General features: G+C 38.4%; 1 protein-coding gene across 3 annotated transcripts in view; it reads right to left on the bottom strand.

The window, feature by feature from the left end:
• The window catches only part of rxfp1 (relaxin family peptide receptor 1), a 49909-nt gene that overhangs the window by 20307 nt on the left and 12392 nt on the right, over window positions 1-17210 (bottom strand). For all 3 annotated transcript variants that reach the window (XM_084430290.1, XM_084430292.1, XM_084430291.1), the window contains one exon: window positions 3887-3970. In XM_084430290.1, coding sequence (XP_084286416.1) covers window positions 3887-3970 — 84 coding nt within the window. The remainder of the gene's footprint in view (window positions 1-3886; window positions 3971-17210) is intronic.

The raw sequence follows: 17210 nt of genomic DNA, 5'->3' as shown, positions 1-17210 counted from the left end.
TAAAAGAATTAATTTATCATATGACTTCATCATTTTTATGTACAGTAATTTGATTTAGTGCCAAAGAAATTACATACTGCACCTTTAAGTTTTTCATCATTGATCAGTTGACTTAACTTAAAAAAAGTGAGGAAACGTGTTGCCTCAAAATCATTAAGTAAATAAACTTTGTATGTAATTGAAAAAAATAAGTTATGTGGAATTGTCAAGTTCACATAACTTAATTTTTTCAATTACGCTTGGTTTACTTAATTTTAAGGCCACGGGTTTCCTCACTTTTTTAAGTTGTCAACGGATCACTTTTTACACTGGTTAAAGATAGTTTAAAATAAAGGACGTCAAGTAATAAAAGTCTATTTTATGTGAAGACTGAAAACAAACGTGTAATCTGATGGTGTCAGCAGTTGGACAGTTCAATACAGTCAGCCAGACAGAATTAAGCACACAGAACACACAAAGTCTTCATCGCAGCTCAACAGAGCAAACAGTCGCCCTGAAATCCGGGGAATGGAAATGCCTCGCCAGGCCATCTGTGGCCCAACACATTGTTTCAATAGAGTCTTATCAGTGTTGAACATTGGAGAAGGAAGTAAAAGCACAAAGACAGAACAAAAGATGCAGGGAGGCGACAGTGAGAAAAAGAAATCAAATTCTGACATACACCAGGATGGCCCACAGTGACTAATTTGGAGAGAAAGGGGGAGTGACTAAGTCAATATTAGTTTGGAAAACTATAATTATGACATAAAAAGGTCAAAATTATGATACAGTAAGTCATAATCATGAGATAAAAAGTTGAAATTACCACATACTAAGTCATTATTATGAGATAAAAGTCATAATTACTATAATTGGTAACACTTTAGATTAGGTACAAATATTCACTAATAACTTTGCGTATTAGCATGCATATTACTTGCATATTGGCTGTTTATTAGTACTTATAAAGCACATATTAATGCCTTATTCTGCATGACCATATTCTAGATCCCTTAACCCTACCTTAGCAGTAATAAGGAGTTTGAGGAAAAACTCCTAGTTAACAGTAAATGATGTGTACCCCAATCTAAAGTGTGACTCTATATTTATCTTATTATTTCACATCATAATCTCTTTATGACTTAGTTTGTCATAATTTTGACTTTTAAAGCTTATCATTTTGACTTTATTTCGACTTTTTATGTCATAATTATAATTTACTGAGGGATGATATTTTTCTTATGTGGCAGAAATGGGCTTCCATATACGTTCATGCTGAAAACAGAAATGCATAAACTTCTAAATAACTTCCATTGATTATATTGCACAACATTTTTACATTACATATAAAACCCTGATATATCATTAGTTCATGTAAATTCATATGAAAACATCATTCAATTTCGATTCTCATATTTTTATATAAACAGTGGTGGTCAAACAATTATCTGGATATTAAGTCGTGTATAAATGTCATTGTATTAAATAGTAAAATTACAATTATTTAAAAGAACAATAGCATAGGCACACTTTTAAAGCAACACTAAAAAAAGGTAACACTTTATTTTACAGTGTCCTTGTTACATACGTTAAATGTAGTTACTATAATAATTACTTTTGTGCATAATTACGTGCAACTAAACCTAAACCACACCCTAATCCCAACCCTAACTCTATGTAGTTAATTTTTATTACTCAGTATAAATGTATAATTACACTGTAATATGGACACCTTAAAATAAAGTGTAACCAAAAATTATTAAATCATACAAGAATACACATATGGTTCCTAATTAAGACAAAATCAGTGCTTTGACACTTTCTGGTTGTTGAATGTGAGTGAACATGTCCATCGGGTCCATAATGTGATGATAATGTCTCCACCTGTGGTTCCTTTGCCTGCGTGTCTGTGTGAACTTGAGAGGAACTGACTTATGTCCACTAAAAATCCCCTTGAGACTAGCTGGTTAAAAATCACTGCAAAAATGGCTGGACACATATTGTATTGTCCAGTGTCATGTTTGTTTATTTGAGCTTTGCAGTGACACTGCAATATCACAGATTTTTTAGACACCCAAGCTCCATATGAACATGAATCTGTGATCAATACTGCCTATCACCTCCAACCATAAACCTATGAGCCTCAAGATATGAGCTGTCTAGGAGTTATGAGAGGTTGTCCTAATCTTCTTTCATTTCCTGCCCAAGTCTCAGAGTAATAAAACTTTGAAACGATCAAACAGCCTTTTATAACTCATACAAAAAATGCATTTTAACATTTTTCTTAAATGAGAGAGAACACTTTTTTTTTTGCACATAGGAGAAAAGTGAGTGATGTCCCAGCAATATACAGGCCGCGGCTGTCCATTCTAAGCTGTTAATCTTTCTGTCCAATCATGTTTTGGCATCAACAGAGCATTACAAATGAAATGACTCCAAACATCAAGCCTTAAAATCTCCAAACAGAGTAAATATTGATGACTGGAAAGGCTGTAATCACATAAAAGCACAACAGGGATTCATAATGTGATGTTTGGGAATGAGCAGGTGGTTTTGTTTGCTCTGAAGTAAATACAGCTAAAGTGACAGCATCTGACAGGAAAATGTTGTTTGACAGCAAGTCAGCCAGATAACAGAATATCAAAGTGGGACATGAATCGACTCCTAAAAGAAGAAAGAAGTGTTCAATTTAAGATTTATTTAACAGTTAGCATGAAAATCAACTATAGGTTGTTTGTTTTGAATCATAAAATTTGAGCCAATTCAGTGAGCATGCAAGCATTCCAGCATTCCAGCTATAATATTATGTATTCAGTGTACCCTTTAATTTCAAGACAATTGGCTGTTTATTAAATCTGGTGTTCAAGTGCTTGGATTTGCTAGAAAAAAAATATTTTATAGCTCTTGCAAACTATAGACTAATAAAGCTCTGGTCTAACTAACCAGTTACAGCTTATGAATACTAATTAAGCAATTTTATTCCCAGCAGTGCCTATTCGGGCAGTTGTGGCCTAATAGTTAGAGAGTTGGACTTGTAACCCGAAGGTCGCGGTTCGAGTCTCAGTCCCAGCAGGAAATGAAGGTGGGTGGAATGAATGAACAGCTTCCACTCTCAAGGCACCTAACCCCCAAAACACTCCCGGGCACCGCAGCAAAAATGGTGTGTGTGTTCAAAACTCACTGCTGTGTGTGTGCACTTGGATGGGTGAAATGCAGAGCACAAATTCTGAGTATGGGACAACATCATGTCATGTCATGTCTACTTAAAAAGTTTGGGGTCAGTAAGATTTTTTTAAATGCTTAATCCTTTCTATGCATTTATCTGATCAAAAATAGAGTAAAACAGCAATACTGTGAAATATAACTACATTTTAAAATAACTATTTTCTGATTTCAAAAGAACCGCTTTTTGTTTTTTATAGATTTGTGTAACGATGTAAAACTCTTCACTGTCACTTTTGATAAATTCAAAGAATTCTTGCTGAATAAAAGTAGTCATTTCTTTTCAAAAGACCCCCAAACTTTTGAACAGTAGTGTAAACAGTTTATAAATCAAAAAGATATCTCAGACAATCTTTTTTTACAACAAAATGGCTACACGTGCACTCGAGGGACTCTCTTAAACACCTTTAGAATGCTTATTTTAATAATGTGAATGGCAATATACATGTCAGACTGAATTTTGTTTTGAAAAGTGCGTGTATTATTCTAACAGTCCATCTCTCACTGTTGTTTTAACATGTGGAAGAACAAAATACAGCTGCCTAATGTGTTAAAACAGATTGTACATGCAATTGTACAAGTATTTCTAAAAGAAACATTCTCTACAAATTCTCTACAATGTTCAAATTCTCTGAACTGTTGCAGAGATTAAACCTCTGAAATATAAAAATGAGAGAATACTCACAGCAGGCGTTTGACTTAGTCCCAAGGTTATTACTGGGGATGCCAAAATAGTTATCAAAGAGATGTGGCCAACCATTATTGTCCCCTAGAAGAAAAAACAGGAAGTAAAGGGTTACTCAATGAAACACACGCTGCTTGTCATTGCAAGCAAAGCCATTTGCTGTGGCATAGGTGTTCACATGTGTGACAGAGTAATGGCACATTGATGGCACAGCAAAGACCACAATAGAAAATTCTAATTGCTAAGGACCATTTTACAGGGGCTTCGGTTTAACAAATGTGCCTCCACTCCTTCACTCTTTCACTCAGGGGAAGTTGCATAATACATAACAACACATTTGGGTTTGTTCTTTTTTATGAATCACGTTAACCTACTCAGCAACCCCTGTCAATCATCTTGACACTGGTTGGCAACTACAAAAGTTGTGGAGGAAATGAAGCAGGTGGCATGCAAAATAGGTGTGCTTTTCGTGGCGTTTCCTGTCTCCCGATGCCTCACACTTAACATCTCAAACAACCTTCCACCTTTCTCAATCCGCCTTCATCATTCATTGTCAGGGAGATCTCATTTGTATTCGTATTCAAACGCTGTGTACATATACACTATTGTTCAAGAGTTTGGGGTCAGTGAGATTTTTTTAAAATAGTTTTTCAAGAAATCACTACTTATTTTCAGCAAGGATGCATTCAGTTGATCAAAAGTGACAGTTAAGATTAAGGGCCCTACTTTTAATATCTAAGCGCATGGTCTAAAGTGCACGGCATAAGTGAACTTAGGGCGTGTTCGAATCCACTTTTGCTGGTTTAACGACGGTAAAAATGGCCTGCACGCCCGGCACATGGTCTAAAAGGGTTGTCCCTATTCTCTTAATGAGTAATGAGTGTGTTTTGGGTGTAACGTACAATTAACCAATCAGTCTTATCTCCCATTCCCTTTAAAAGCCAGTTGTGCTTGTGCCATGGATTTGCTATTTACATGGCGGAATTTGTAAGCGAAAAAACTGAACGCTTCATGACCACGAGCAGACCATCTACGGGACAAAGTGCACGCGCGTTGTGGACCCGCCTATAGGCGCACATTACTAATGCGCTCTTTAAATAACAAAAACAATATTGCGCCATTGACTTTAGACCAGGTTTTAGTTGGTCAATGGCACAGTCTATTTCAGTTGCCTCAAAATGGCACAGTCTATTTCAGTTGCCTCAAAATAGCAATGCGCCAACAATGCGCCTGAACACACCTCGTTTTCAGACCAGCTGCCCATGGGTGCACAAATGGGCGCAAATGCATGTGCTATTTAAAGGGATAGTTCACCCAAAAATGAAAATTCTATCATTGTTTACTCACCCTCAAGTTGTTCCAAACCTGTATGAGTTTCTTTGTTCTGCTGAACACAAAGGAAGATATTTGGAAGAATGTTTGTAACCAAACAGATCTCGGTCCCCATTGACTACCATAGTATATTTTTTTCCTACTATGGAAGTCAATGGGGACCGAGATCTGTTGATTACAAACGTTCTTCCAAATATCTTCCTTTGTGTTCAGCAGAACAAAGAAACTCATACAGGTTTGGAACAACTTGAGGGTGAGTAAACAATGATAGAATTTTCATTTTTGGGTGAACTATCCCTTTAAACAACTTGGCATAGGATGTGAAAATGATAACTGCGTCGGGCTGAAACTAGCAAAAAAAAACACTTGCTTCGCGCCTGGCACTGCATTGCGCTAGGTGTATGATAGGGCCCTAAGACTTCTACACTGTTAGAAATAAATGCTGCTCTTTTGAAATTTCTATTCATCAAAGAATCCTGAAAAAATATCAAGGTGCACAACTGTTTTCAACATTGATAATAAGAAATGTTTCTTGATCACCAAATCAGCAGATTAGAAATGATATTTGATGGATCATGTGACACTGAAGACTGGAGTAATGATGCTGAAAATTCAGCTTTGCCATCACAGGAATAAATTACATTTGAAAATATATTAAAATAGAAAGCAGTTATTTTAAATTGTACTAATATTTCCACAATATTACTGTTTTTACTGTATTTTTGAGCAAATAAATCCAGCCTTGGTGAGCACATTCAAATAATCAGGGATGGGTTTCCCGAAATGAACGATGGGTCGTTCTTAAGTTACACCTTAAGCTGTACCGTGTAGTTAATACGTGTTTCCCGAAACGTTCTTAGTTAAGTATACCTTCTGTAAGTCATACGATCGGAAGGTTGGTCTGGACCACTCTTAGCTTTACCTTATCACTGTTGCAGGGCTATACGAATATAATTCTGAAGTTTTAATATACCCAGACAGTGTTCAATTAGGCTAATTCAAGTGTTTTCATGCAAAGAATAAAATTGTCATTATACGGATTGTTGTTAGATTTTTAATTATATTATCCAAAGGTACATCAGCTGCCGAACCATTAAAGGCTTAATAGTCTATTTAAAGGGAATGATTGTGTTGGGGAGTTTGCTCAAACTATGGCAGCGATACAGCGAATAGTTGTTCTAAAAGACGGCGCGCTGCGGAGCGCTTTCAAAAACCAGTGAAAGCAGACTGTCAGTTAAGTCCTATTCGGACGCTAATTGTTGTAATTGTAAGAATGTATATCTTAAGCAGCTTTCTAAGGTATAGTTCGGGGAACACGCCTAGTAATGGTATACCTTTAGTTAAGTTATAACTTAAGAGTCTTCGTAGTGCGCTAAGAGACAATGTTATCGGGAAACCCATCCCAGTTTTATACATACATTGCAGACAGTAATGCATAACGCATACACTACCTGTAATAAAGAATGTAATGATGTTAAAGGTACAGAAGACTCAAGCTGGGTTCTTAACGTAAAATTTGTACAAAAAATTACAATTGATTTGTTGTGAAATTTCAGCCTGACCATCTTATTAATAATCCAGCTGCCTCATTGAGCATTGACATCTCAGCTCAAGTATTAGTACAGGAGGATACTGACCTACCAAAGGCTAGTGGAGCCACACTGTCCCTCTGCATTTAATTAAACACTTTCTGGGATGTATGAGGTGGGATTGTATGGATGGGATAGATGGGATGGCTAGATGGATGGATGGATGGACTGCATTTATATCCAGAGTTGTGCATTATTTGAAGACAAATTGAATAAACTAGTGACCAGTGTGATTTAACTGAGCATCGACCACTCAGCCCAAATGGTCAGCACAGGGGGATACTGACCTTCCAAAGGCTGGGGGAGCCACACTGTCCCTCTGCATTTAATTAAACACATTCTGGGGATGGATCGGTGGATGGATGGATGGATGGATTTATATCCACAGTTGAGCATTTTAAGAAGATAAATTTAATAAACTAGAGTGACCAGTGTGATTTAAAGGGACTTCAGTTCTTCAAGGTCCACAGGACCAAAGGTGCCCATATGGTGAATTTGAAAACAAATAAAAGTGGACTCTTTCAGATGTATAAAGGATAATTCTGTTCTGTTTGAATATTATAACTTCAGCCAAATTAGACATGGTTAAATGCAAGCAAACTGCCCAAGATAATGTCTTCTGGGGTCATTACCAATTAACATATTTAATTTTAACTATAGCGTTTAAGGATAAAGGAAATGTGATGCTGAAACATCAACACTTTGCTTGAGGAGCTCATTATCCATCAATTTTCTATGGCATTCCTTTCGTGTCATGCAGGTAATTGATTAAGCATGGGTAAAAATGCAAATGTTAATTAAACATCTAAGCTGTGGTACAAACATCTCAAACAGTCTTTGAGGTAAATACATTTTCCAAGAAAGTGAAAAATGTCGGGCAGACGATTTTAGATGACCCTATTTTAGATTACTTTTTATATTGTATATACTACAATATATAAAATATCATATAATCTTAATATTTCATCAACAGAAAAAAAAGTGTGTGTTTGTTTTGTTTACGTCATACCACAAGGGGTACCACATCTAGGGGTGTTCATAGTAAGTCAATCTCTCATTTTAAACTGAAATGCCAAAATGGCAGGCCTGATGACTTTCATAAACTGTAATGGAAAAAAATGGATCCATCTCAAACATTCATGAAAATAACGAGCAACCTGTCACCTTATAGAAATGCATTACTGCACTTTAAAACAATTTACAGGAAAAACAGAAAAAAACCTACAGAAATATTCAAATATCGCAGGACAAAAAGTATGCCATATTCAAATTGCATAAATGAATGATTTAGCATAATAACTCTTATCTGGTATCTCAATTAATATTCTCCCTTAATTATTACAGGTGTCTTACAAACAGGGTACAAAAGGATATTATTTGAAAAGATATGGAATGATTTGAAGCAATATGAGGGTGAATAAATACTGACAGAATCAAACCATTCGAATTAAACCATTCATTTGAGAGAAAATTTCTGTCCCTTTAATTTAGGGGTGGGGTATTATTAAAAAAACCTAGTAAACCCTTACATCTTACAATCTTTTCCTCTACTCTACCACTCAAAAAAAAAGCATATCTTTTAACATATCTTTTAACACTATACTGCACACAACATGAGTGAACAGCATTGCAATAAATGTAAATCCACCATTGACAGGAAATTTGTGTCCCAGCAAGGCTCTGCAAGGTGATTTCTTCCCCATCCAGCCTCATGTCACAATTACAGCAGCTCACACTGTTGATTATATTGAGCAGCCATTAGTAAAGACACCATAATCTTTCCTTACATGAAAAGAGGGGAAACCCGTCTGTAACTTTTGACCTCTTCATTGATTTTAAATGCACAGGGACTGTACACTTCTATTACTTCTAGTTTACCCCATTAAAAATAATGATACCCAATTGAGGGTATTTCCAAAGAAAGGCTCCCCACCACTAATATACTTCACTTTAATAATGTCTCTTAACACAACATGATTGATCTGCGATACTGTCATCCTTAAAAAGTGGATGCACATCAGTTTTTTTATAACTGGGTAATATCGATTTAGTGGCTTTGTGATGATAACATGTTACGTTAAAAACTGTAATGAAGATGCTTAAGAGTTTGCAAAACATGAACGCTATGGAGCTGTTACGTTTTTAAAATCTAAGCATCACCACACTGCATCCTCTGTGCGTCATTGCTGGTCTTTTCAGGTTTGGTAAAGAAAATGTAAAATGACAAGGAAGATTAAGTGCTGAGGTAATATCTCCTCCCTGTGTAAAATTTAGATGAATGGCCTTGTTTACACAGCTGGTCCATGGCAAATTGAACAAAATTATTACAAAAACTATAAAGATGACCACTGCATTCTAGGCATTCTACAAATAAACAGCAATCTAAAGAAATTAATGTCTACTTAATTGCTGCTATATATGGGAAGTAAATAAAATGAACGAAATAGGCTATATTTATTTATTTATAAATAATATAAATAAGTATAATAAGTATATACTGTATCTATATACAGTTTATACACACACACTCACCAGCCACTTTATTAGGTACACCTTGCTAGTACCGGGTTGGAATCTTGGGGTTTTTCAGAGGGAGCTTGCTGAGGAGGTTGAGAGAGTTGTTAATCTCTCACGCCCTTCTCAACTTCCTTTCGTTTTGCATTTACTTGATTTTCTGCTGATCGATTTTCCATCTTCTCAATCTTCTATTCTCGACATACTTAAACAGGTTTTTAGCGATGTAGGCGTTCCCCTCTCTGCAGAAAAAACACTCAGCCCTTCCACTTCGCTCGAATTTCTAGGCATTTCCCTCGATTCGGTAAAAATGCAAGCTTCTCTCCCTCACGAAAAGCTTTTAAGGATCAGATCTTTTCTGGAAACATTTTCCTCCCTATGTATCGTTTTGAAACGCGACATGCTCTCTCTGCTTGGTCACCTAAATTTCGCTATGAGTATAATCCCGCAAGGAAGGGCTTTTATTTCTCGATTGTTAACTCTAGCCCATTCTGTGCAAGATTTAAGTGATTTGCTCCAGCTAGATGAAGGATGTCTTTCTGACATTAAATTCTGGACTCGCTTGTTAAACGATTGGAACGGCATTTCTTTTTTTTACAACGATGCTTTCGAATCATCAGCAGATCTTCATCTATTCACCTATGCTGCCCCATCTATCGGATTCGGGGGGTTCTTTCAAGGGCAATGGTTCGCAGAAAAATGGGCAATCGAATTTCCCGAGTTTAATTCTGGCTCAGTTTCTTCCGCACTCTACGAGCTCTATCCTTTAGTTTTAGCCAGCGTAATTTGGGGTCCAGCGTGGTCAAGGAAACGCATTATGATGTTCTGCGATAACGAAGCCGTCGTTGCCATCATTAATAAAGGCAGATCATCCTGCAAGACGATTATGCCTTTCGTAAGACGTTTAATCAGTCTTCAATCAGTCGTTTTCAATTTCATCATTAAGGCTGCTCATATACCCGGGCACTCAAATGTTATTGCTGATGCGCTCTCTCGTTTTCGTTTTCAGACTTTCAGACGGCTTTTCCAATTTTGCTTTCGACCGTCTGCTCTTTTCTCGTTTTCAATTTCAAAAAACGCAATCTCAAACCTTCATCTATTCGTAGATTACTTGCAGGTATTCAATTTTATGCAAGATATTTTAATCCTGATTTTCCAAGTCTTTTCACTGCTCCTTCCATTCGCTTATTGCTTAAAGGCATAAGTAAATCCCTCTAGCAATTCTCCTGATAAACGGCTGCCTCTTACGTTGTCTTTATTGCAAAGATTAATCACTTCCATCCATAGTGGTCTCTTTTCCACATACTCTAATATTTTGCTAGAAGACGTGTTTTTAACTGCTTTCTATGGATTCATGCGTCCAGGTGAATTTACTTCAGCAACCAACCAATTTGTTTCCACCCACGGCCTTTCCTTCTCTGATTTACGCTTCTCACCTAATTTCTTTACACTATTTCTTAAGCACTCTAAGAACGATTCTGAAGGTTTTGGCGTCACACTAACCATTTCCAAAATTAACAACAATTTCTGTCCCTTCACATCTATGCTTAAATTCCTTAAAATTCGGCAGAGATCCTCAGATCATTCCCCTTTATTTATCCTTCCTAATGGAGCACCCCTCTCTAAAGCCTGGTTTAGGACTTATTTAGTTTCTGTCCTCAAAAGCTGCAGCTTATCTCGCTCCCGGTATACCGGTCATTCATTCAGGATTGGGGCAGCTACTACAGCAGCTGAACGCGGCATTTCTACTTCAGCTATCAAGATCCTGGGCAGATGGATTCGAGTCTTATATAAGACCCGATTCAAAAACAATCCTTGAAGCTCAGCAAGCTCTCCAGTAACTTCAGGTAAATTTCTAAGCAACTGGTGGTGGTGGTGCTATGCTCTATCTATCTGTAGATAGTCTTGGGTGTTACTTGTCTGTATGGCCAACATGTCATTGTCTCTATGTGGCTTAGTTGCCATCGTCTCTGCGTATTTCGTCTCTGTGTGGCTTCTAGTGGCCTCGTGGTATATTGTTACCTTGTCTTTGTGCTATACGGCAGTATGGTCCTCCGGGGCCTAGGTTTTATGTGGTCTCAACGGCCTTGTGGCATACTGTTGCCTTGTCCTTTGTGCCTATTGCTGGCGGTATGGTCCTTCTGGGATTAGGTTTTGTGTGGTCTAGTGGCCTTGTCTATAAGTGTTTCGTTTATGTGTGGCATTAGTGGGCCTTGTCTTTGTGTGGGTCTTCGAGGCCTTGTGGCATATCATTGCCTTGTCCTGTATGTAAAAAATGACCAGTGGTCTCGTGGCTCGTTCAGTGTGGCATAGTGGCCGTCGTCTCTGTTCAACTCGTCTCAGTGTGGCTCTAGTGGCCTTGTGGCATATTGTTGCCTTGTCCTTTGTGCCTTGCGGCAATGTGGCCCTCCGGGGCATAGGTTTTGTGTGGTCTCCATGGCCTTGTGGCATATTGTTGCCTTGTCCTTTGTGCCTATCGCTGGCAGCATGGTCCTTCGGGGCTTAGGTTTCATGTAGCCTAGTGGCCTTGTCTATGAGTGTTTTTCGTTTCTGTGTGGCATTAGCAGCCTTGTGGCTCAGCAGGCCTTGGTTTTGTGTGGGTCTTCGTGGCCTTGAGGCATACTGTTGCCTCGTCCTGTATGTAAAAAAGACCAGTGATCTAGTGGCCCTTAGTGGCATCGGTTCTATGTGGCCTAGTGGCCGTCGTTCTGTGTGGTTTGTTCTATGTGGCCGTTAGCGGCTTTGTGGCATATCATTGCATTGTCCTGTATGTAAAAAAGACCAGTGGTCTAGTGGCCCTTAGCGGCATCGGTTTCATGTAGCCTAAGTGGCTGGTGTATGTGTGGCTAAGCAGCCTCAAGGTATAGTTGCCTTGTCAAAAAATGGCCATGGTGGTCTTGTGGTCTTGCGGGATCATTTCTGTGTGGCCTCGCAGCCTTGTCCAGTCTACTTCGTCTTCCATGTGGCATTAGAAGCCGTTGTGGCTGATCGCCAGCCTTGTCTCTGTGGTCTAGTAGGCCGTGTGGCTGTACAGCCTCGTCTCTGTGGTCTAGCAAGGCCATGTGGCCGGGCACTGTGTGGCCAAGGTGGCCGTTTTATGTGGCCCAAGGTGGCCTGTTTTATGTGGCCAAGGTGGCCTGTTCAGTGTGCTCCATAGCGGCCTTGTCTCTGTATGATCCGTCACGGCCGGTCCATGTGTTCCATAGTGGCCTTACACAGTATGGGCTAACAGGTCATGTTCCTACTGGCTAATCCATGTACTAGTTAGCTTCATTATTCAACGTTCTCTTTTTCTCTGCGCTACTTCCATTAACCCTTTCCCTTTAGCTCATTTAGTAGAGCATTGGTTTTGTAGCTAAGGTAATAGGTTCCTTCTACTAGGAACTTGTAACGATAAGACTTAGCGTGTTTTGAAATATAGTTAAAGTCGCTTGGCCGGAAGCGTCAGCATCAGATAAACATTATATATTCAGCAGCATACTAAATGCATATGCATATTACACATCTCCGCATTATACCTTTCAGGTTCTCTGTCTAATTATGATGGAGCGGCTCATGTCATAGCCGATAGCTAATTAATAAATCACGTTCCATGTCTGGCTTATTATGTTAACTTTTTTCTCTTTCTTGTTTTAGGAACTTCAGGATACTCAACCGGTGGGTATACTTTATTTACTATTCTTTGGGGGTGGGCTCCGTCTCGGTGGGATTATCTCCCACCTATTTTTGGGGGTTGGCTGCGCCCCTGCCTTCGTCTTCAGGCAGGATATGCAGATCCGGACCCTCGGATTGCAAGCTACGGACGGGGCCTACGCCAAAGAACTTGATTGCTTGTTGGGCTGTTAATAAATGTTTAATTGTTACAGTATTTATTCTCCCGAGTCTTTCTGGTAGAACTGGATTTCTGGAACGCCGCCGCCTGCTTTTTTACTTCTTGAAACCTATCAACTCACCGAATAGGCCAGCAGGGGAAAGCGGGGCGTTCAGAAGGAAAGTTTTTTCTCTTTCTTTCATTCCTGAGAGGCTCAGCCAAAGATGTCTCTCCGTAGCCACCAGGGCTGCCATCAGGGGACACGTCCCCCGCACTTTTAGAAACAGGTGATTCTGTCTCCCGCATTTTTTTTTTTTACCCAGCGCCAATATTTCCGCCCGTGTTCTCTGATTTGTTACTTAGACTTGAGTGAACTAACATTCAGCCAATCACAGCGTGAATCATCTCTTGGGCGTGTCTGCCATGAGCTTCAAATCTCTTGTTGATTTTCGTTCGTCACTTTGCTGTTTGGCCGTCTGGGGTAAAATGCACCCCAGAAAAAAGCAGAGGACGATTACATCCTTTTTTCAAACACACACTGTAAGTATAAAGTGTTACAGTATGTCGCGATGACATGAATCACGTGTAAAGTTTCCTTGTTATGATTTAACCAACTGTAACGCAGTAAGACGTGTAAGACAACAGAACCCGTATGGACCTCGTCACGTCGCGCCGGTAGGGATGGGACGATTACCGGTTTCACTATAAACCACGATAAAATGTACTGACGGTTAGTATTATTGTTTAAAATTTAATTATCATTAAAACCGTATTTGATTATCGCGTTATAATGTTTTTTTTGTTTTTTATTCGGGAGGGAATGGCGGAAGGCAGTGACCGTGCTCAGAAGATTTTTCAGCCTTTTAAGAGGACCAAATCTGAGGTGTGGTCATATTTTGGCTTTTACAAAAGTCCTGAGTGAAACTTAATCGAGGATGGTCACTACAATAAACACTTCAAATCTGCCGAGTCGTCTTGTGTGACCATCACCCACTGTTCATAGCGACCGCAAGGCAAGTTAACTTTGACCTTAATACCAAAACTACGTCTGGGAAATAACTTAATTGGGCACAAAATGTTGTTTTGAGTTGAAATATTTTATCTCACTCACTTGAAATAAACGTGAAGCTTCCGCGAAGAAAAGTTCGCAACAAGTGGCTTTCAGCCAAAGACAAACGATCAAGTTCAAACAAGACTATTAAGAGTGACATTTAAGGGATAATAATGTATATCATTGTACACTTATTACACCGATTTTTATTTTTATTTTTTACCACATAATTACGGGATTACTGAATGAAATGGCAGCGGGCAGCTCAGACACGGCTAACAGGGCAAATGGACTACATGACAGATTCCAGCAGGGAAATGTAGTTCTTGGTCTTCTGCTTGCCTTAGAGGCTATAGAAGAATTGGAGAATCTCAACACATCTCTCCAAAGTCGAACACAGACCATCAATGGTATGCTTTCTGCTGTTGCTTATGTGAAGGATGCTGTTGCAAATAAAAGAAATTCAGAGAGGTTTCTAATTTTCTACACCAAAGCATCAGAAATGTGCCAAATCCTTGATCTCTCTCCAATTGCACTGCCCCGTACTCGTAATCCTCCTAAACGTCTAACTGGTCAGGCTTGTGCACATGTGCATTCATCTCCATCTGAATTTTACAAAACAGAGTTTTACAAAGTGCTTGATGTTGTGGATATGCAGTTCAGAGAACGTTTTGAGCAGGAAGGGTTGCTGATGCTAAGGAATCTGGAAAACATCCTCTTAACAGGGGTGGTTGATGATAATGTGGTACAAATGTACCCAGAACTGGAAAAAATATCCCTTAACACACAAAATGCAGCAAGCATCCTTCAGGGGATGTGTCCAGAAATCCGTTGCGAAACCCGAAGCTGAGAGAAGTTTCAGTGGTCTCAGGAGGCTAAAAACATGGCTTCGTAGTACCATGACACAAACACGGCTGAATAGTGTTGCTGTGTGTCATATACACAAGGAAAAACTTGATCAATTAGCGAGAAAAAAGATTGCTCAACAATTTGTGGCCTGCAAGGAAAGCTGAAAAACTCAGTTTGGAAGTTTTGATTAAAATCTCACTTAAATTTTGATAATATTAAAACCTTGTAAATACATTGATTTAGGTTTTATTGATATATTTTTATAAAATGTACAGTTATAAAATTACTGTAGATGTAATCTGTATACTCATTGAACACTTTTTTTTTTGGCCAACTGTTAAGAAGTATGATAAAAGTTATTGTTCAAGTGTAGTGTAACTGAAATATTGTAAATATCATAAAATATCTTTATTTCATAAAAATAAAGTATAGATGTCCACAGTGGTCTGAAAGTCCCAAGTCCTGCAGTATTTTTTTTTATTTTGAGTATGATTTCACAAAAATAGGTTGCTGTAAGCTATCATGGCATGTTCCCAAAATTGCCACTAGGGTGCTGTAAAATGCCAATTGCTATTCTATCTAGAATTTATGAACATCACCTTTGGGTCACATCACCATACAGCTTTTGTCCCCCCCACTTTTATAATGGCTGTTACGCCCCTGGCTGCCATAGAACGGCCTACTGACTTGGCCGTCTCCTTGATGGCACGGAGAGATAAATCTGCTGCCTACCCCCCTTCTCAAAGAGCGATCGGCGGGAGCGCAGCGTTCTTAATGGTAAACGCTCACAATGCTCACAATCACAGAGAGCTGACTGGGCATGCTGCACTCCCAAACAAACAACACATAGTTGTTGTTTCATCACCACATTTTCTTATTTAGTTCATAATCTGTCAATTGCCCCTATTATAATTTGCTTGATTACTTTATTTTGCCAGTTATGACAGTATGACCTAATGACAAATTCTGTCAATTATGAGTCTAGTACTTTGGGATAAAAATAGTAGGGCTACTGAAAATATGAAAGATACATCTTTTCCATAAATCTTGGTGGCTACTCAGCTTTGAGGGACTGAAACAAAAATCTATTTGACCATGTTATTACTTGCTTCGAGTGCTATGACTTCATTGCAATGGACAAAACGTTAGTCCTGTATAAAGAGTGCCAGCGGAACATTTCCAGTGCTACCAATCTACCAAACCTTTAATTCCATACCCTTGCTTACTATTAAATGATGAGTGAATGATGGGACCATTAGACAGCAGAGAGAAAATTAGGGGCCCTCCCTCAATCAGGGCCGATTTCAAACAAGGACATCTACTTTCTCTCCATTTCATGGGTTTCTAAGTTTGACAGATTTTTCATAGGGTCAACAAAAACAAACGGAGAACCATGAAATGGCAGATTTGAAAAAGATGAGATGAGAAAGATAACTATAATTAATATGCCAAGGAAAAGCCTCGACACGTATACGGTTCCACATAGTGAGGTTCAGACAAATTATGACAGTGTAAGTGAATGTTCACGTACGTGAGAAATGCCCCTGCCACTTTCCATAACTTATTTATTAAGCTACAGATCTGCGATATGGTGCCGCAAGACAGTGCCAAAGGCCATCAAAACCTATATCCTGTTATTATAGTTTTATGAGGAATATATCAAAAATGTATTATTTGACAAACTTCATAATAAACTCAAGTGAATACTAAAATTAAATTACTTTTTTTTTCTCTTCCTCACTCAAAACTGCATGATTTTGAAATGTATAGCGCACAAGTCATATGAACTACTTTATGACATTTTTATGTTCATTTTGGAGCTTGACGTTGTCAGTATTCAACCTTAAAATTATGATAAAATGTCCTAACATGTATTACTCTAGAGGTACCATACCATTCAAAAGTTTGGGGTTGGTAATTTTTTTTAAACATTTTTTAAAGATGTCTCTTACGCTCAGTGCTCACCAAGACTGCATTATCTGATCAAGAATACAATAACAACAGAAATATTGTGAATTATTACTACAAATTTAAATAGCTGTTTTATAATTGAATAGTTAATCATTTAAAAAAAGTAATTCATTCCTTTGATGGCAAAGCTGAATTTTCAGCATCATTACTCCAGTATTCAGTGTCACATATCATTCTCTTATTTGCTGCTCAAGAAACATTTCCTAT

The sequence above is a fragment of the Rutilus rutilus genome (genome assembly GCF_951802725.1).
Source record: "Rutilus rutilus genome assembly, chromosome: 14".
Taxonomy (NCBI): domain Eukaryota; kingdom Metazoa; phylum Chordata; class Actinopteri; order Cypriniformes; family Leuciscidae; genus Rutilus; species Rutilus rutilus.
This window is presented reverse-complemented; position numbering and strand designations above follow the sequence as displayed.